We start from the raw sequence: 22,140 nt of genomic DNA on the forward strand, positions 1-22,140 counted from the left end.
AAATCATAAGAGAGAGAAAATATCTGTTAGATTATTTAAATCCATCTCCCAGCCAGTAGAGGACTATTTTCTACTTATGTTCTCCAGGACTTTGTCCAGTCTAGATTAAAATGCACCAGAGTGATGGTGCTTCCACTGCTAACCTTGACAAACTATTCCACATTCTAATAAATCTCATTCTCCATAGTTTTTCTGATTTTTTTGCCTTTATTCTTCTTTTCTTAATTTCAACTCATGGCTCCTAGTTATCATTGTACCACTTTTAGTAATTCTCAATGCTTGGGGTGAGAGTCTCATTCTCACACTGGCCCCTGTAAACAGGGTAAAGTGGCTCTAGGAGGCCTGTATACAGCAGTGACAGGATAAGAGATGATTTTTTATTGTTCACCAGGACACCTAGCTGGATGAACAGGGAGAGGGCATATTCCAAGCTTGCTGCCATCTCCTGCCAAATTTTGTCTTCATCAGACAATCATCCAGGTACTGGAAGAAGTGAATGTTTTCTTCTCAGATGGGCACCATGACTGCTAGGCATTTTATGAAGATCCTTGATGCTGTGGAGAGTCCACAGGGCAGTACTTTGGACTGATGGTGATTGGGCCCCAGTGCAAATCTCAGGGGCGTCCTGTGGGCTAGGTGGATGACTGCGTAGAATTACGTGTCCAGTCTTGAACCTGAAGAGATGGATTGATGGAGGCAAGTGTTACCATCCTGAATCTGAGCTGGCGTATGTATTTGTTTAGTTTCCTCAGACCTAGGACAGGACATTGCTCTCAGGTCAAAGAGAGTTGGATGAGGCCGACTTTAAAGCCTGTACATGATGTGCCTTAAATTTCTTGGAATGGAGACTGAGATGGGGAGAAAAACTTGTGTTTGTAAAGAACTGGGCAAGTTAATGCTCCATCCTGGGGCACAGAAGACAAAGTCCTGAAATCTACCCTGGGTCTTTTACCCAGTGTAACACAACTTTACTGCACGGCCACCTGTCCTCTTTTATAAATGACATATATACACATGAATCTAACAAATAAAGGAAAGAACCTGTTCTTGAAATATGTGCTGAAAGTTCTGAATTTTAGCACTTCGGTACATTGCAACTTTCACTCTTTCTAAAGTTATGTTTTAAAAATGATCATTCTGGGGTCTTCACAGCTGCTAGGTGTTGGAATATTAGGTTTCCTATTTCATAGGAATGTTTTCTTGCCAGTGGAGTTCCAGTAGTTTTTATGGCTGAAAAAGAGGGAGTGGGGATTTCAGCAATTAATTTATTCTAGGAACAGAGTAATCCACAAATTGAAGGGGTTGTGGCTCCTGTCAAGAAGATTAGAGAATGGAACAGAACTAGAGGCAGAAATTTTGGAAAGGTCACTGTGGTAAAGAATGATTAATCGTAATTTCTGTAATGTCACTGAAAGAATGAGGCCAGTAATACTGCACTCAGCAATGGCTGTACAACAGCCTGTCACCTAAGTGGGGAATGTTGTGAGATTTGGAAGCCATAAGAGCTCCCCATAGCTCCTTTCAGTGTGGAACAGAGTCCACATTATTTACAACTATAAATACTTTTATTTTGTCTGTAATGATCAAATGTCATAAGAAGTCGTCATAAATTGCTTTCAGGTCTCTCGTCTTGATCTCAACAGCATTTTACAGTTCTCCTACAGAGAATCCTCAGAGGAATACGTTTTGTTCTTGCACATGTGGGGCTAACTTGGCCCAGACAATAGGAATTCATGCTTGGAAAAGATCTAGCTCTGGAGTATAATTTACATTTTCAGGCATACAGCTGTGGCCCCGTAGATCATCTGATAGTAGGGAATAAAACACTAATAGCCCTTACAAAGGGAGTAATTTGATAGTTCTACTCTGGGCTCCAGCAGTGCAGGTCTCTTCTTTTGGAGGTCAAGCCCCACCTGGCCAGTCCTTTTTAAATGAACACTCAATGTACCCCCTTGACCTGCACAGATGATAATCATAGGGAGCTACTATCAGTGTAGAGATCTGCTACTTTTCAATTTAATTAAAGTGGGCAACATTTTTTCCCTTCTAAAGCAAACTTTTCCCATTAAACTTCAACTTCTTCTGTCGATACCCTGTTAGACAGCACTTGGCTTTTTAATATTTCGCCTGTAGGATATGTGCCAACTTGCCCTTGATGTAGAAAATTTTAATTCAAATCAATACATGTACAAGGTCACTTTAAAATTCAATTAATATGAATGGAAAAATATGCCCCACAGTTCTGTGAGCTGAAAATGGAACAGCTGCAAGTTAAACACTCATGTAGCTCCTGTTTTGGTTCTGTGTCTACTAACAATGCTGTTCTAACTTGGTTTTAACCACTATGTGCTCAATCTGACAGCTGAGATATTCATAATGCTGTTTCCTAAAATGGGAAGCTCCAGGATAAGGAGAGACAATGTACTGAAACATACAACTTTACTGACAAAAATAGGGGTGAAATAAAAATCCCTTTGTAAAATCCTAGATTTAAAAATATTTTGTCTACCACTAATAGAACTCTGAGGGCAGATGACTAACATTTTAAGCCAAAAATGAGGGGCACTTAGGAGAGATAATCCGAACATTTGATTTTGTTATTCTTAGACTCCTATCAAATGCTCACTTTAATTAATTTACTGACAGAAAAGGAAGCAAAAACAGTTTTTTTCTCTCCAAACTGGTAGTAGCAAGGTCAAAATTTAGCTTAAAAAGGTCAAAATTCTGTTTGGAGAAAATATCTTTAAATTTCCTCTTTGTAACTTTAGTACTGTACTGAAAATTATGACAAACTAATTTGCTCTTATAGGCACTAATTAAATACTATTATAAACATCCTCTGTTATATTTTGATTTTAGGAGAGAGGTTGCTGAAGGCACCAAGTTCCAATACTATGCAGGAAAATTCCCTAAACTCCAGATTGCCTCTCAGCATCCCAGGGAATCCTCTGCTGATTTGAAATGCAGATGCTCTGCAATGCAGAGCTAAATAGAAGAAATATTATTTTCAGTTCACTTGCATACCTCATTGCTAATGTCACAAGGAATGAGAGAGAGAGAGAGAGAGAGAGAGAGAGAGAGGTGTGTGTGTGTGCACGGATGTGTTTTCATTCACCTTAGGAGACAGTAACGCATCAACAAATTAAAAGCATAATGAAGCTGTGCACGTTCAGCAGCAAAAGGCCAGCCCACCTGCTCCTTGCAAAATAGGCAGACCTATTCTTTTTTTCTATTGTATCTTGATAATCAGCAGAACAGCCACGAATCATATGGTACGTGTATTGAGAATACAAGCATTAAAAAAGCAACAGACTTTCTATTAGTTATTTTTTCCCTCCATTTCTCTCTCTCTCTCATCTGAGGCTGGTATGAAAGCTGCAATTCCCTTCACACAATCATTATTCTTTAATGATGCCTATTTGTAAATAGCACGATAGGATGCAATTAAGCCATTAGAGGCTAAATAAACCAACATGCTAATTAGGTTCTTTACAAGAATTTTTTTTTTAAATGTAGAGGCTGGAATTTACCTTTCATTAATCTAACTTAATTGCAATAGTGCACGTTAAAAAGTCAACACAAATTAAGGTCTTTAAATGATTTCCCCATATTAAGGATCAGTTGGTGATCTTTTCCCTCAGTAACAAGGCATATTCAGTTAATAAGGAAACCAAACTGGCAAACAATATTGCTAAAAGGTTAGAAGACAGGTTTTGTCTGTGGGCCAGTCACATTTATGGTATAATTATCCCAGTCCGATGAAGATTAATTTGCTACTGAAGACAAATAGTTTCTTAAGTTTTGCTTTCCTCATTCTAAATTTTAATACCCCAGTAATGTTACTGGGATGGGATGGGATGGATGTCTGACTTCCGTCAACAAATAAGCTCTACTAGAGCGTCAAGATGGATCGTTGACACTCTGGAATTGGATGCATATTCACCTATACAGAGGAATAGAAGCTGAATAAACTCATCTCCAGCTTCTCTCCACCTCTCCCTGCTCCTTCTCCTTTCCTTCGCTTCCTCACCTTACTAACTCTCACCCACCAAAAGCAAGTAGAGAGCAACAACACTCATCCTCCAGGGCTCTGCTGCTCATAGATTATGCTGGTTCCACAGAAGTTCTTCCCTATCTACAACCCATAATGTGACCTGCCCTCCCCACTGCTTGTCCCTGACCTGAGGAGACAGTCATGTACCAGCAGCAGAGGGAGACAGGTCAGACTGTGATGGTCAAAGGAGGTGGGGTTTGATGCAGGGACAAGGGGTTGAGATTGGTTCTTCTAGTTCTGACTCTGGCAAAAGAAGCTGTAACTCAGTGTCCCAGATAAATACTGGAAACTGGCCAGTCTCCAAAATTTTAAACACCTCAGAATTTATCAGTGCCCTATTAAAGGTTTTCTGACATTTGGTTGCCTGTTCCCATCATGCTTATGCACCATATAAAGTTCAATGTAAATACAGAGAGGAGATATTTACAATGGTCACTTTTAAAATTTGCTAATTTTGCTTTAGAAAAATAGAGGAGGAAATATGACAAATGCTGAGGAAATGTTAGTTATCAAGAACAACTAGCAGGGTTTTAAGGATGAAGACTTATACTGATTAGAGTTGGGGGAAATAGGGATTTTTTTTAAAGTCAAACATTAAATTGTTCCAGCAAACTACAGCATAGGCAACTGATTCTAAATTACTGGATAATGAAATATATATATATAAAAAAATTGTTTACCTGCTCTCAGGATAATATCTTATAGAACAAGATTCAATTTGATGTCTTTTTTAATTGTCAAATTATAAAGCTCAAAAACTGAATTTCCAATAGAAAATGGTGGCAATTTTAACTAAAGCACTGTAGCTACAATATACAGAAAAACAAAAACTGAGCCAAAAAAGTCTTCCATCTTAGCGAACAGATGTCTAGCCCATTTGCAATTAATACGACCCAATTCCATACAATCAGACTGCTTAAAATGCCTGGAACAAGATTTAAAAGTTAAAATGCAAATTATCTGATTTTAATGAGAATGAATGGAAACTATGTCAAAAATCTCTCTCCTTTTAGGGCATGAAAAGTAGATGAGGGAAGCAGTAGGTAAAAATCTAGCTAGCAGTATAAATGTATACAATGAATTTATCATCAAAAAGATTGCTTGATAACAAAATATGAGAAGAAAATGCTATTTCTGAAATGAGCTTTGTTTTGGCAGAAAGTATTTTCCAAAATTAGAATTCAGTTATTTAAATCATTATGTGTTAGAAACAGCTCAAAACAATAAAACTCTTCCAGTGTTTTTTAAAACACATTTCCCCAGTGTTTATATCTGCTATAGTGTTCCTTTTATATGCTTTTATAATGTTAGAAAGTAGTCAGTCCTTTGACGTCTGGTGACAGAGAGGCAGAATGGTCTAGTGGTTGAAAATAGAAGAACTTGGTTCTATTCCTGAATTGCTGTGTGACTTTGGATAAAATCACAACTTTCCTGTGCCTCATCTGTAAAATGGAGATAATGCTTACCTTAATTTGTAAAGCTCCTTTTGATGCTTGAATAAATATGCTACTATATATATTGGTATTATCATTAAAATATCACACAACAAGATTTTGAATTTTGATAATGGTCACAAGATGGCTGAAAACAACCACACTGTGAAAAGCCTTTATAGACACAGGGCAATTGCAATAGTTGAATTTTTAGAGATACCCTACCTTAAAACCAAAGATGACATTTACAGTGGCAATTCTACTGTTTCTAATATTGGTATTCTCTTTTCCTAGCCTTATAATCATAGTAAAGCTTACGAAAATGGTTAGTTTGGAAAGAATGGAAGCAGACAAATGATATTCTAAAATAATGAAAGAATGGAAAGGACAAACGATATTCTGTGGGTCTGCCAAAATCAGGAGAGTTCCACTGCAAAGAAACAAAATCCTATCTTCTTAACCTGTATTACACCTATTGCAAATAAAGCTGTACCAGTTTTGATCACCCCAGTAATATGAAAGCCAACAGGGAAGAAAGCTCTAACTATTTTGAAATACATTGTGCATTTCACAATTTGTTTTATTGGCGCTACATTGATTTACACCAGCTGAGATCTGACTCTGAATGTACAGCTGCATTTTGGAGAAAACTGCTGACTGCAAATCTTGTTAAAAGTGACTTTGCATGTAATCTTGGCATTATGGAAGCCGAGGTGAGAGAGTACATAAAAATGTCTACCTGCTTCACACTAACTGGTTCACTACAATCATAAAAAGGGATTTAAGTAAAGTATGAGTATTTTTTATTCAAAATTGAAGCTTTTCTTCTGATTATTAAAAGGCAGACTGCAAAATGGTTAACAGTGACTTAGGGCTCTCACTTTGCAAAGGTCACAAATGACTTCCCATTTCAGCATGGCTGCTGCCACCACAAGGAAGTATGCCTGATATGATCTCTGAGCATGCTCTAATTCACACTGAGAGCTGGTTTGGTCCCTTCACAGACCAGGATACAGGGACCGCTAGGGTGGCTTGCAGCTCAAGCACAGGAACATATTTGAGAATCAATCCCAGTATGTTTATTAAGATAGGGTCCATGTTCTGAAAATTTTTCCAAACTCCTGATTTAGGGAGATGAGTACTTTCCCCAGGGCTGTGATCACCATAAAATAACGAAGAAGACAGTTGATCTCACAAGAAACACACCCTGTTTCACAAATAATGTTGTGTATCCAGGAATTTAACAGGTTAAATAATCAAAGAAACAACAAAAAGCCATAATTCATGTATTCTTAACATACTAGGGAAAGTTTATCTGTTTACCATCCCACTTCAAATATTGTAAGCTACTGGAAGTTGAGCAACAAAGTCAAAGAAAAACCTTAAAAGAGTCCTCTGTTCACTCCACTGCCACAGCAAATTAATTTTGCATAGCACTTTTATTGAAGCTGATCTAAAGTGAATGTTTGTCTTCTTTCATGCATAGACACAAGTAAAAAATTAATTGAAAAATCAATCGTGTAAATTGGGATTAAACTGCACACTGATAAACGACTTTTAAAAATCAGTTGAGGATTTCACACAGCTCTGAAAGATGTTAATGATTTATGCGTTTGGTCTATGCAGCGTAAATCCAAGCTAATGAGGTACAATTGTTGTGTATAAATCTGAAACACAAAAAGACACAGTTGTCTGGAAGAAGCAACAGCCACATAGGATTGCATGTAGGAATCTTTCAGAACTAACATTTATGCTTCTAGAAATAGTTTAGTATCTTCTTGCTTACTGGTGGTGGCTTGTGTTGAAAGATGTATGCTGCCAACTGAGGGCCAAGCTTCACATGAAGGTTACTACCAGTTGAAAGCAAGCCTGCAGGTCTACTTTTGTTTACCAGATGGTGTCTTTCAAATGAGAACTACTACTTTTGGGACACTGAAGGAACTGTGGATTGTAGTAGTCACAACTGCTATGGTTAAAGTTGCAAAACAATTTCTAAATTCTCAAAACTTTCTGGAACAATAATCTTTTGGGCTAACATTTTCAGTGTTGGGTCTCTTCCCGGAGGTGATTTGTTTGGGAAAGTTTGAACAAATTCCTTCATACTTTTGAAGTTACAAAAGGGCTAGCAAGCATATTTTTACCACTTCCCCCATAAAGATAACTACGAACAGCTAAACTTCGAAACTTCAAACTAGACACTCAAATAGGTCATGATAATAGAACATGCATTGCTCAGTCTGAAAATGAAAATGTTTTAAAACAAAGGGCAAGATCATCCTCTGAGTGAGAATTTTCTTGGGGGGGGAGGGGGACTGGAAATTATGAAGTTCTCCTTGTGGAATTGTCTTGCCTTTGATTTTTTGGGATAGGGCGTCAAAGTTACATCCCCGCTGCACATAGAACAAACGGGAGGTTGGTTCCCCAAACCAATGGGCTTCTCTTGGCCTCTGCATGTGCCCTCTCCAGCTCCCTAGCAGGGCCGCCCAGAGGGTTCAGGGGGCCTGGGGTCTTCGGCGGCGGGGGTCCTTCCGCTCCAGGTCTTCGGGGCACTTCAGTGGTGGGTCCCGGAGTGAGCGAAGGACCCGCCGCCGAATTGCCGCCAAAGACCCAGAGCAGAAGAAGTCCTTGCCACAGAATTGCCGCCAAAGACCCAGAGCGGAAGAAGCTTCAGGTCTTCGGCAGCGGGTCCGGGACCTGCCGTCGAAGACCCGCTGAAAACTCTCATGGGGGCCCCTGCGGGGCTTGGGGCAAATTGCCCCACTTGCCCCCTCCCCCCCGCCCCCAGGCGGCCCTGCTCCCTAGAAGCAGGATTCCAAATACATATCCCGAAGCCCCACAATGAGAGTTACACAGCGTGAAGGGTTAACTTAACATTGCGGGAGGCAGGCTGCCTCCTTCTCACCATGTTTTTGAGCCAGTAGATCCCTTCCATAATTTCCCCTGCACTGACTCGCCATTTTGGTCTCTTCCACTCACAAAGGGAGAGGGCACAATCCAGCCCAATGTTTGAAAATATGGCCCCTCAAGGTCACAACAATTTGGGCCTTCTTAATATACTTGTTTCTCATGCCAATACCTTTATTAGTAAGTACCGTATATACTTTTCTTGGTCAACTGAATTATTTTAGAGCATGCTGGATGCCTTGCAGTACAAAAGCAAGACATAGCCCCCTGCCTCAGAGAGCTTACACTATAATTTCAGACATAATGCAAAACTGAGAGGGGATAAAACAGTAGGGAAGGGATCGACAACGGTTGCATCAATGAGATTATATAGTTACTTAATAAAGACTACTTGGCAAACAGATTGGTGGTGCAATTTTTAAAAATAAAATAAATGTCCTTTGAATCACTATTTGAAGTAAGAGAATGAACCAGTAGTGTTGTGGCAGAGAAAAAGTGCTGCTGTGCAGAAACTCTAAACTGGTCTTACTTGGGACTCTCACTCACATATTGACAAGTCACAAGTATTAGGGAAGACTCACTTTTCTCTAGTGGCACAGGTACCAGTCTCACTGCCCATCACATAGCACCTTTCACTGACTGATTGTGGCTGAAACCAGCAAAAGCTTTTATGGCAGTCAGGGGAAAATGGAAGATTCCATATTGGCAACATGAACTAAGACAGATGGGAAATAGAAGGAATAGCTGCCTGAAAAGAAAAATGATCATTACATGACCATATACAACAAATAACATTAAAACAAAGTTTCAGGATCTCTGATTGTGGATTATGTGAATACCAACTGAAAGGGAAATATCACTTGTTCAGTACACTGCAGTCAGGGCCGGCTCCAGGCACCAGCTTAACAAGCAGGTGCTTGGGGCGGCCAAGGGAGAGGGGCGGCACCTGCGGCAATTCGGGGGTGGCAGGTCCCTCGCTCCCTCTAGGAGCGAAGGACCTGCCGCTGAACTGCCGCCGCCGATCACGGCTTTTCTTTTTTTTTCCCCCCCAATTGCTGCCGCCGATTGCGACTTTTTTTTTTTTTTTTCGCTTGGGGCAGCAGAAATGCTGGAGCCGGCCCTGACTGCAGTTAACTGGTACCAGTAATCATGTCCTTGATTTAGTGGTGGTACTGTGACAGGTACACAGAGGGCAATTTAATCGGGCAATCCAGCATGTTATTACTTATTGCAAAAAAGAGTCTCTTCCAACAACAACTCTTCCAACCTACTTTATTCCTTACCTGTACTCTGTCAATGTGTCCAAATCACAATGTATGTTTGGGACTTGATCCTAAACAGCGTTGAGTGTCCTCAACTCCCACTATAATAAAATAAGTTGAGGGCGCTCAGCCTTTAGTAGGAGCTGCTCTGAATCCAGCAGAGTTGGGTTCAAAGTGAAAATGGCAACAAATATTTTCTCATACTGAAAATGTTATAAATAAACAAACCTAAGAGCAACTTTAAAGGCATCATGAGGACTACCATTTTATGGCCCCTTAGATATTATGTGGTTCCATTTCATTAATCAAACAATTGCAAATGACATGTTTTAATGCCTATGAAAGCCAGCTGTTTACCCTCTGACTCAGTTAATCTCTTAATATTTTTTTTCTGTTCAAAGAAAATTAATAATGGGATGTTAGTTGATTAACAAACTAAAAATCAACACAGCTAGACTTATGGATAAATGAACTCATCCTTTTAAGGAATGTACAGGGAATTTACCCATACTGAGGATTCTAAAGTCTACAAACGCTACAGAAACAGCCCAGATTCTAGATGGCAACTAACACTGAGCCACAAATATGCTTACAGTTTGGTTTAGCTTTGGCTCAGACTGGACATTAAATGAAAGCTTGAATTCTTTTCTACATCCGATTAACTAAAGTTTCCAACAAAGTGACCAAAAAAGAAGGTTAGAATGACTACTGGGGTATAATAATTATAAATCAGCACACCTTGTGCAAGTCTTTCCTTTCCCCTGTTGAGAAATACAAATGTCAGTGTAAAATGGGATTAAATGACCCAACATCTGAAATTGAAGGCCAGTGTATTAAGATGACTCCATACCTTCTTGTTCAATTTTGTCAAAGATTCTGATTTTAGATTCATTTTAATATTCACTATAACTATAGAAGATGAAAGGAAGCACTAAGTAAACCAAGAAAGGTGTTCTGAAACCTGAACAGGTTAACCTTTTTCTGGTTTCATATTCTATGTCTCCTTGAGACCACTTTCCACGTGGATATTTGTTATCTAATATGTACAATACCATCAGCACAGTATCTAAGTGCTAATGTTGGATGCCCTTGTAGAAATTACCCTAGTTTCTGAACCCTTTTATGACAGTGTTTTAAAATACATATACATCCATATCTACCCACACAGCTGTTATATCCAATCTTTCCATAGTTGTGTATGGGATAACGAAAAATTAATCATAAAAGGAAATGGAATGAGAAGTTAGATGAAAAAGACTGAATAGGTCCCATCCACTTCCTCTCCCACCTATAGTATATATATTTTTTATTTTATTTTAAATGTGCCAAATAATGGGATTTCTATCACTTACCTTGATAGCGCAAAAATAGCTAAATACATTAAAAGTGTCACACGGCCACTGCTCAACACCCTTCAAAAGGTTAATCTTGTACACTAAAAATTTTAAAAGCTCTCTTCTTGCCATTAACACAGCAGCTGCATGTGAAAATTGATGTGGCTGATAGGTCCTTGTGGAATAAAAGCTTGTTCGCTCAGACAGAAGTAACTCTAATATCTTGGACCTATTTATCGATAATCCAGTCTTTACTGCTCATTCACTCCGATGCCAAATTCCTGACTTCATCATGGAACAGAAACTCACTGACCCAGAAATAATTTGAACAAATCTAGATCACTGAGGATTTTTTTTACCCCATTAAACTCTCCCGCCCTGATAATGCTGCTGAAGGCATGGTTAATGTGTCTGAGGCTGGGTAGACTCAATCTTCCACAATCACATCTAATAGTTTAGGTATTAAAGTAGCACATTAATCCCTTTAAAGGGAGGAGCTATTTTTGACCATTTACTTTTCTTTTCAAAACAAAAAGCCCTCTAAATTAAAAGATTAATCCTTACACTATATCAAATTAGGAGAATATGGGTAATAGAGAAGATCTTAATACTAAGAATATTTGCTTCTCCAATTAAGAATCAGCAACAAGACTTGATCCTGCTCCCACTGCACTCAATGACAACACTTCCTTCCACTTCAATGCTGCAGGATCAGGCCATAGTCAAGATGGCAAAATCTTTTTAGTGTCAAATGACAGAGTCATTCTGATGTTATTTATCACACTTTTTATCAGTGCAAAAATCAAAGAAATATATTTTCCCCTCAAACTCATCTAATGCTTTTCCTGTTCAATTAATAATCTTTCCTGCAACTCCTCCATCAGAAATGCAAAGCAGTCCTGGGAATCACATTTTGCAATGTCTGTGGGCTGATTCCCACAAAGTCCTCCTGATTCTGAACTCTGCCAATATGTCTTCCAGGACTGGATGAGTACTTTTTGTTTTTGGACAAAGTCAAATATATTTTCCCATCTTCCTTACCAAAGGGAAGAAATGAACTACATTATTGTACAGCCTCAGGCACACTACTACTCTGAAATGTACTTGAGTCTTTAGCAATGTTCATTTTAAGAACAGCAAATTAGTCTGTTAAGCATTCAACCCCCACTGGATTACCTCAAAACCAAATGGTGAAACTTACCAGAAGCATTGCAGAGGTTCCATTTGGCCTGGATAAATGTATAGACATCTCAGGGAACATCCTATCAATGCGGCTGATCACATCATCAACATACCTACCAAACAAAACAAAACAAAAAACCCAACATTTTAGAAGTCTATTTATGCCACATATGCAGCAATTAAAACAATCACAAAGATTGTGGTACAGATTTCAAAATCCATCTTGACAAACCATCCAATAGATAACAAGCCAGAAGTTTTATTCTGGCCAATGTGTGCAAGGAATGGTGGGGAAAGGACGAAGAGGTGGATGGCTGATTTCCTCCCCTCTTCCTAATTAGCTACTGCATTTCCAAAGGTGAGAGACTTCCTCCTCCTACAGAGCACCTGAAATCAGTAGACTCCCTCCACACCTTCACGGCAAAACTCCTCTAGAATTTTCAAGCATTTGTAAGGCTGTGCTCCCAAAATACTTTTTAAGCACCTTTCTGTCACACCGCTTGCCATCGGTTATTGGTCAAGGATTGTTCCATGACATTATATAAGCTGACTTTGTATTACATTTGTGATCGTCTCTAATTCAGATATCATCCTTCCACTCATCAGTCAGAGCTGGGTGCACTTTATAAGTTTTTTACATTCCATTCAGCCATCACTGACACGCACCAGCAAAGCTATATGCTAGAAGCGCAGTAAACTGGAAGAGCACTTTGGAGCAATATGAAAGTCTATAGCTCACAAATGCACCCTTTGAATAATATGCTAGGATGCACCAGGAAACAGAAGTTTAGCACTGAACTTCTAACAATATGCTCTCATTGAACTCCATTCATACCAATGACAGTTGTGTTTCCTTAGTAACTAACATACTTCAAAGAGTCACACATGTTTAATATGTTGTGGTAAACAAGGCAACCCAATGTGAAAGCAGAGAGAGGAGCAATAAAGGAATAATTCTAAACTAAATGAGAATAAGTGATTTTTTTCAAAAAATAACTTCACTCTGGCAAAATTATATTGAATATGTGACAACATGTGGGAGCATGAGGTGCTATAAAGTTTAAATTGCCTCTTGTTTGAGAAGACCTACATAATTCATTCATGGCTTTCCAATGCCAGAGTAATATAGCTATTCTGAAGTGTTGGTCCTAAAGATTTTATAGCACCCCACCTACATACACTATTTCAGAATGCAAACCTTTTGTACTTCATGGAATTTAAATTATAAACATCTCAGGAAGGAACTTGTACTTTTTGTCTGTAAGGCACTATGCACACTTATGGTGCATTAAGTAATAATTATTGAAAATAAAGATAATATAGCAAACTAACTGCACACTAAAATAATGATGCACAAATACTATCATTATAAAGATGAATGCAAACACACATTAAAAATACTCATGAAAATAGTTACTGCTCATGAGTAAAGTCAAACTTTAGATCCATAACATGAATGTTAAAAATATACATATATGTTCAAAATACAAAATTGATTAGACTATTTTATGTACTAAACTTTAAAGTACCATATATACTCATTCATTAGCCCGTTCATTTATAAGCCGAACCCCCAAGATGGTTAGGTAAAAATAGCAAAAACTGTATGACCCTTTCATAAGCCGACTCTATATTTCAGGGGTTGGCAAACTTTGGCTCCTGGCCCGTTAGGGTAAGCCACTAGCAGGCCTGGACGTTTTGTTTACCTGGAGCGTTCACAGGCACGGAGCCCCTCAACTCCCAGTGTCCGCGGTTTGCCATTCCCAGCCAATGGGAGCTGCGGGAAGTGGCGCGCCACTTCCCGCAGCTCCCATGGGCTGAGAACGGCGAACCACAGCCACAGGGAGCTGAGGGGCTCCATGCCTGCAGACGCTCCAGGTAAACAAAACAACGATGTATTAGATATTCAATTCAATGATTCCATAGAGTTTAAAATCATCAAATTTTGGCGTAGACCCATTTATAAGCCGACCCCCGCTCTTTGATGTGTCACTTTTTTACCAAAAATATTTGGCTTATGAACGAGTATATACGGTATATTTGTGAGAATGAACTGAAATATTTAAAAAACAATCACTTTAGTAACCATCAAATTGCTTTAACTAGTTTTTCAGAGTTCTCATACCCCTATGTTGATTGTTTTTATTTTTGCAGTGGTTGAGCAAATTTATTTTTGATTTTTTAAAAATTAGTGTTTTAAAACTAATTAAAATATCTTTTTATATGTACCACAACTCAAAAAACTTTCAAATCAAAGTCTGAGACCATTATTACAAAGTAACAGCCTGGAGGGATTTTTATATCAAAGTTATAAGCCTCTGACAACAAGGGTTTATAGAAAAGCTAAACTCTAGTGGTGTGAACTGTGCCACTGGAATAATAATAACCCACCATAAAATCTTTGTATTCTGAAAAAGTTAACAAACCCTTTTCAAAGCAGGAAAGTACAGGGCACACTCTCTGGCTCTTTAAGGACAGGATCAGATGGGGTGCTATTGGGTTGCTTCTGAATGCATCTACAAACAGCATGAGTTGGTTACAGAGCTACAAATTGAAGAAGGTATATGTGGACATGTTTACATATTAGCATACACGTAGGCTTTGAAAAGAGTTTTCACAATATTAGCTAACCACCACAAAAGTGAAAGTAAAACATTTCTGCATCTAAGAACTATTTCTCACGTGGAATTATTTGAACTGTTTAAGGAGGGTAAGCAATTTTGAGATTTTGCTTTTTAAACTATGTTTTAAATTATTCTTTTTAGTCTTATTTGGTTAAAAAATCCAAAGGAATCTTTTCACTGGGGACATTTAGGCTTTGATTGCTATCTTGCAGTAACCCAAATTCACTGCTGGGCATCATCAGTAAGTCAATGAAGTTGTATCTACTCATGCAATTGGTGAACTCAACCCTCTTATTGCAAATAAAGAAGGGAACTACTGTAACATTTTAACATAAAAAACTGCTCCATCCTTCCTGTTACAAGGGGGAAGAGGAAAACGAATGGTTTTTATCCATGGAAATGAAATTGACTCTCAGCTTGCTAACTGATAGTGGAGTCAGAATCAGTGTAAGCAAGGAATGTCTTCCTTAAAATGGTGAAAGAGGAGAAATGCATGACAAAGCTCCAAGATAGTCTACATATCAACAATATGTATCACTGTCACTTTAAACATTCCTGCATCTGATACATTTCTATTCTAAGCATATGTCTGTGTGACTTGAATCCAGTTACTCCAGACTCTGCAAAAAGCAAATTCAGCTGTCACTTGTGTGTGAAAAAAGAGGTCATTGCTAACCATATGCTAATTAAGAAACATGGAGTTTCTCCTTAACAGATCCTCAATCAATACACATCATAGCCTTGGACAACAATGCAAATTATTGCAGAATTTAAATAAAAAGCTATCGCAACAGATTTTGGAGTTTTGGGTGATAATTAAAATGGAATGAAAAATGAACTTTTAGAAGTATTATGCCACTTGTCTGGCATATATAAAGCCAGGCTCACACCAACATTGACATATTCTTTATTTTACTATGTAAGGGAAGTTAAAATAATACTAAATCCTATATCTATACTAGAAAAGTTAGGGTTTTCTTTGTTTTTTTAAGCAGAGACCCAAATCATAGCTAGTCTCTTTAGAATACAATAGCAGTAGTTTGCATGAAAAAGAAGCAATTATTTTACTATGCTATCATAGCTCATCATGACATCATATTCCAGATATCGGAAGCTGTCCCAATTTATGATAAAGTCAATGTACGTTAAGATAAATGTTGCCTATTAAATGTATTCTCCTGAACACCACTTGAAACCTCTATATTACACTTAGAAAAGGTAAAAACTGAATACACATCAATTCTTGCAATCCACAATCTGATAGGAAAGGTCAGAGGATGGATTAAATAAATGACATTTTAAAAATCAGACTTTATAAAATGTAAATATCTTTCCTTTTAAAAAAATCTGTTTAAAGTTAAATTTGAAATTACCACAATCTATCATTAAAGGCCTAAACTTCCCAGAACCTATTAACATCATTTAAATAAATAAAAGCACTGCATCAATGGGTATGTCTACACGGCAGTTAGACACCCGCGGCTGGCCTGTGCCAACTGACTTGGGCTCGCGGGGCTCAGGCTGCGGAGCTGTTTAATTGCAATGTAGACATTACAGCTCAGGCTGCAGCCGGAGTTCTGGGACCTTCCCACCATACAGGGTCCTAAAGCCTGGGCTGTAGCCCAAGCTCAGATATCTACACTGCAATTAAACAGCCCTGCAGCCCAAACCCCACGAGCCTGAGTCAGCTGGCACAGGCCAGCCCCAGGATTTTTAATTGAGGCTTCCTCAAATTCTAATGAGTTAAAGAGTACTGCTTTTTTAATAAGATACACAATCGGGGGGAACATCTACCTTCTGAGGTCAACTCAAACTTTCTAAATTTGTCACAATGTCATGTACTGCATTAAGTATGTATATTATTTTCAGTCTTTAGAATTGAGCAAATGCCGGTATTTACATTTTCTCAAATGGAAGTATTTTCAATTTCACTTGTCTAGCAAAGCTTTTGTCTTAATTATATTTGGGTTCAGTTTAGATAGCAGGTACACAAATAATATTTTTTTCATTTGCACTAATTCATTCAAATTTAAGAAATGGATTGGGTGTTGAAAAAGCAGGAAATCTTGTTTCCTCCTCCAATCTATGCATTAAAAACAGGTGAGAGAGGATGAGATCTACTCAGTTTAAAAACTTGAGGGGCATGAGGACAGATTTTCAAATGTATTTAGACACTTAAAGATGCAGATAGGCACCTGGTAGGATGTTCAAAAGGGAGTTAGGTGCCTAACCTGTGTAGGAGCTTTTGAAAAATCCCACTAGGCACCTGTCTGCATCTTTAGGTGCCTAAATACCTTTGAAAATCTGACCCACGACAACCAAACTAGTTAATTCACTAACTATGGTTAATACTTCCATCCAAAACGTACTTTGATAAGCTTTTTTCCCCTTATGTATTTAGCATATTTAAGGTAGTTTTATTTAACTAATAAAAACAGTTTTTAAAATGCAGTTTTTGTATATTTTTAAATTCCCATTTCCATCTAAATGTAGCTTGACACAAATCCCAAGTAAAAAAAAATCTAGTAAATAAAAAATACACCATTCACCATTTTCTAACATAATAAAAAATGTAAGTCAAGAATTTGAATAAATGCATGTTATTAAGCTATATAATTGCTTAAATAAATATGTATGGATATATTTGGTTACAAATCAATGTTTTAATGGTTACCAACCAATAAGAATGAATCTTTCTTTAGGAAAATATCTAAGTCAAAATAAGATTTTAATCAATGATTTAAATCAAGGTTCCCTGCTTGCTGATTTAAATCATGATCCAACCTGACGATTAAAACCACTGATTTAAATCAATCCAACCTGAAAGGCCACATCTCCATATTGTTTGTTTACTAAAAGATAATTCAAACACAACACTATATGAACCTGTATATACTGTTGGCTCCTCCAAGTTCTCAAGTGTGGCTGTTCCTAGGGGTCACTTACCCCAACCTAAGTCTTTGCACTCCAGACTTGTCTGCCTCGATGGTTCCTTCCTTTGGGACGTACTCTATCCCACTTCCTCGGCTAGGGAGCTACTCCCACCTTTCCTATATTTTACTCTGTCCTACAGAGGTACTGAATTAGTCTAGAGCAGGGGTTGGCAACCTTTCAGAAGTGGTGTGCCGAGTCTTCATTGAGTCACTCTAATTTAAGGCTTCGTGTGCCAGTAATACATTTTAACGTTTTTAGAAGGTCTCTTTCTATAAGTCTATAATATATAACTAAACTATTGTTGTATGTAAAGTAAATAAGGTTTTTAAAATGTTTAAGAAGCTTCATTTAAAATTAAATTAAAATGCAGAGCCCCCCGGACTGGTGGCCAGGACCCAGGCAGCGTGAGTGCCACTGAAAACCAGCTCACGTGCCGCCTTTGGCACGCATGCCATAGGTTGCCTACCCCTGGTCTAGAGCTTGAGTTCCCTGCTTCCCACTTCTATAAGGTTAAAGCAGAAGATATTCAACCATTTCCTCATCTCAAGGCCCTACTCTTGTACTATTGCCAACAAAGACCCTATACCAAATTCCACACATTCTTTTTGTGGGTATGGTATTTAAGCACAGAAAAATATTAGTGGAGTCTATTTTACAAAGCACCATAACCCTGATCAAAGGAAAGTCAAAGCTAGTACTAGTAGGATTCCAAAAGACTAGGCAAATGCATTGTCAGTAAGAATTAAGAAAACTATCTACAAATAGCAGAAAACCTTATTTTCCACAATAGAGGCATTGGACAAGGAGATGAGCTCTCTCTATATCCCACTATCCAAGCTCAAGGCTCTCATGCAGAATCATTAAATATGTAATAGGCAAATGGCAAGGGAGGCTGGCCTAGATATACTATTCCATCATTTTTCTATCTCTTTTCCACAGCCTGGATATCATGCTTGTTCTAATTTCCATTGAATTCAGATACCATGGTGATGGACACAGATTTGGTATGTGTCAATAATTGATATTTTATAAAGAGCAGAAAATACTGGTGAGAGATTTATTATGGAAAAATACATCCTGAATCTTTGAGAGACAATGAATTGGTTTAAAAGAGAATGCCTTTGGTTAAGACAATCATCCAGAATTGTGAATCGGGCAGAGGGATGGAAGGCAAATGGCAGGTGGAGAGTCTGACACTGTGTCAATAAACCATCCGATAAATATATGAAAAGGAAGGAAAATAGGGAACAGCTCTCTGCCCCTCCAAATAGTTCCTCCCTGCATCCCCATTTAGTTTAACAAGGAAAATGGACATAAGAGTGAACAACATTAAATCATACCATCTGCATGTACACCACATGATGGCAACTTCTTGAGTGAGTCTGATCTGATAAGCCATGTCTCCCAAAGTAAAGTAGGACTGTTGATTAATCAATTAATCAATTAAATTAATTCAAATATTATCAAATCTAATACAATTTCACCAGTTGGTCAAAATGGTGGATTTTCTAATGAAGCTGTAACAACAGGTTTTAAACCCTGTCCCCACACCCTACACGTTCTTTTTTGGCTTTAAATCAGATTCTCTACTACACACGTATTGTATCATGTTTGTCTCCCCATTGGCTTTAGATACATCTTCCTGCTCCTTTCACTGCACTTGTCCTTCTTCCTCTTCCCCTACTATCCCACTCTTCTCAACACTTCTGCACTTCATTCAAACTTAGCTTTTTCATCCAAGAGTAAAGTTGATTTGTTTCTCCATTTAATTTACAAATAGGCCAAATCAGACATATGATGAAATCAACAGGAACTTCAAATTCCCAGCATATCTCAGGATCATGTCTTGAACTGAGGGCAGTGTGGGACTCCAAACTTCACAACAAAAGGACATTATTCTTTAAAAGAATATCTTCAACAGAAAATCCATAGTCTAGCTGGTGAATAGTTATTATTCATTAACATCCATTTAAACATGCAGTAAAATTCGGCAAACAAAATTAGATCCGACTTGGAGTGCTGTGCCCAGATCATCATCATTGCTGGCTGTTATGTTATACTCTGTTTTCAGGTGGTGGAACAGTTTTCCCATAAACAAGTGCTGTATTAACATCGGTGAAATCAAAGATAACCATCTACTTCATAAACATTAGCAGAGACTCCAAAGTTAATTCTAAATACTATAATCTTTTTGTTTTGTTATAAAAATTCATTTTAAAAAATCAGCTCTGGAAAGGGAAAGCAGAGAGTCAAAGTTCTTTGAAAACCTCCCAGTGGTGTTGCCAATAAGCATATAAAAATCCTCTAGCTTATATTAGAAGAGCAATGCCTGCAACAGACAGTAGACACTTCTGAAGCAGTGCCGTATGTTATCGCCAAGCCAGTTACAAAATGCTGTTTCTAATACACTAATTAGTTCTGCAGAACATTGAGATATAGTTGTTAGCTAAAAAGATCAGGTTTACAATGTAGGAGTAATTCAGAAGCCAGCTTTGCAGCAACAGCTCCTATAATGCTCTTTGATTCACTCCTAGCTACCCCACTTCCCCCAAAAAGAGAGTAATAGGGACAAGTAATTCATTATAAAAGCCTTTCAATTCTACACTGGACAGATGGCTTAGTTTTCTAACATGACCTCTCTTTTTTTTTTTTTACTGGATTAGATCCAGTGATCCAATGGTTAGCGTGATGTTTAGCAGCTCAGGCAAGATTTAAATAGCATTTATCCCACATAGTGTTTAAGATGCATGCTGTTCATTTTTTCCACTCAGTACAAAAATCTAAACATTAGGAATGTTTGTATTGATAATCACTGTTTTGGAGTTGTGGCTGGGACTGAGGGAAAAGGGAGGGAGAACAAATATTACCCAAAACATGTTAGGAAAAAAAAGATACATTTGTAAGACTTGTTAAACTCTGAATATCGTTCCACTTCTGCCCAGACAACAGGGTTTAATCATACTTGTATAGCGAGTGGAAAACTCTTATGCATGGGATAAACAAACTGCTGCTGCTGTCCTGCTAGAACATCGATTCAGGGTGTTCTGGAGAGCAGTAGAAGAAACTCTCCCAAAATAATCACTTGTGTACTACAGCAACTTTTTTCTTGTTTGTTTAAATTAACTTATTTTTCCAGATTCTGTTTTTTCATTGATGAAATGTGGTCTAAGTTATATCTAACCAGGCTTCTCTAAGTCTTTCTTCAGCACTAGTTTTGGTTCCTTTTGTTCAGGTTAATCAAACCAGAGTCAGCTTTCAGGCTGAGTAATAACTCAGTGTATCACAAATCACAACATCTCTTTAGAGCTGTGGTTCAGTATTTATCCAAATAGCGTATGCAGCAGGAGACACCAGATTCTGGTTCATTCAGGGTGCTAGAGATGCTTGATCTCAGACCAGACCTAAACTAAACTTTCTGCTCTTGACCTCCTGTAATAATTCTAGTAATGCAATCTATGGGGTTGTGGTAGGACAAGATGTCAAATGCCTTTAAAAAAAAAAAGAAAAAAGTAACTGAAAACAGATAGCCTTAGAACTTGACCCAACAAGAGATTCTATCTCAAAGTTTCTCCCTAGATGCCATCAAATCCACAATTAACAATGTACCCCTCTGCCTATCACTTCAAATCTTAATTGAAATTGGTGAGTCCTGCTCCTCTTTCAATTCTGTGAATAAACCAGAGTGTTCTGATAAATCATCTAGCTACTATTATATTCTACCCAACACAGCACTCTACCTGCTTTGAGCACGGCTGTCCCTTTGGTACCGTCTTACTCCTTTATATATAAGTGGTAATTATGTCAACAATAAATCAGCTCATTATAATGTTCATTCTTCTTGTATGTTATACCCCTTCCTCCACCTTGCATCTGTCCTGTCTATTTAAATTGTAAACTCTTCGTGGCAAAGACCACCTACACTGCCCAACATAAAATGGGCCCCGTTCTTGGTTGGCACTTAAGCAATACTGTAATAAACACTATTAATAATAATAGGATAAGATTTCACACCCACAAATCATCCTGATTAGCAGATATCCTGCTAAGCCAAAAGGTTAGTGAAAAATCACCATTATGTTTACAACACTGCCGCTTCACAAAGAATTTGACATGGAGTAATTCTGGAGGAGAAAAGGGAGACACACAACAGGAATAAATCAGGCAAATGCTGTTGTCGTGAGCACTATTATATTCCGTTTGACATTCAAAATACTGTAGTGGGCCAGCAGATTTCCAAAGAGAGTCACAATCCTCCACAGCAGAGCAACAACGTAAAATAGCAGAAGCCTCCAAGATGTTAGCATCTGCACCCTCTGCTCTATTATCTACAGTGGCTGAAAACTTGTTTCCAGGTGAAAGTTAAACTATAAAACTATAAAATTGACCTATAAAGGCCTAAAAATGTTTTGGATC

General features: G+C 38.0%; 1 protein-coding gene across 2 annotated transcripts in view; it reads right to left on the minus strand.

Moving 5' to 3' along the window:
- The window catches only part of MED27 (mediator complex subunit 27), a 166,941-nt gene that overhangs the window by 30,802 nt on the left and 113,999 nt on the right, over positions 1-22,140 (minus strand). For both annotated transcript variants that reach the window (XM_024192912.2, XM_024192911.2), the window contains exon 4: positions 12,189-12,282. In XM_024192912.2, the coding sequence (XP_024048680.1) occupies positions 12,189-12,282 (94 nt within the window). The remainder of the gene's footprint in view (positions 1-12,188; positions 12,283-22,140) is intronic.

The sequence above is a fragment of the Terrapene carolina genome, unplaced genomic scaffold (genome assembly GCF_002925995.2).
Source record: "Terrapene carolina triunguis isolate 2854851 unplaced genomic scaffold, T_m_triunguis-2.0 Scaffold238, whole genome shotgun sequence".
Classification (NCBI taxonomy): Eukaryota; Metazoa; Chordata; order Testudines; family Emydidae; genus Terrapene; species Terrapene triunguis.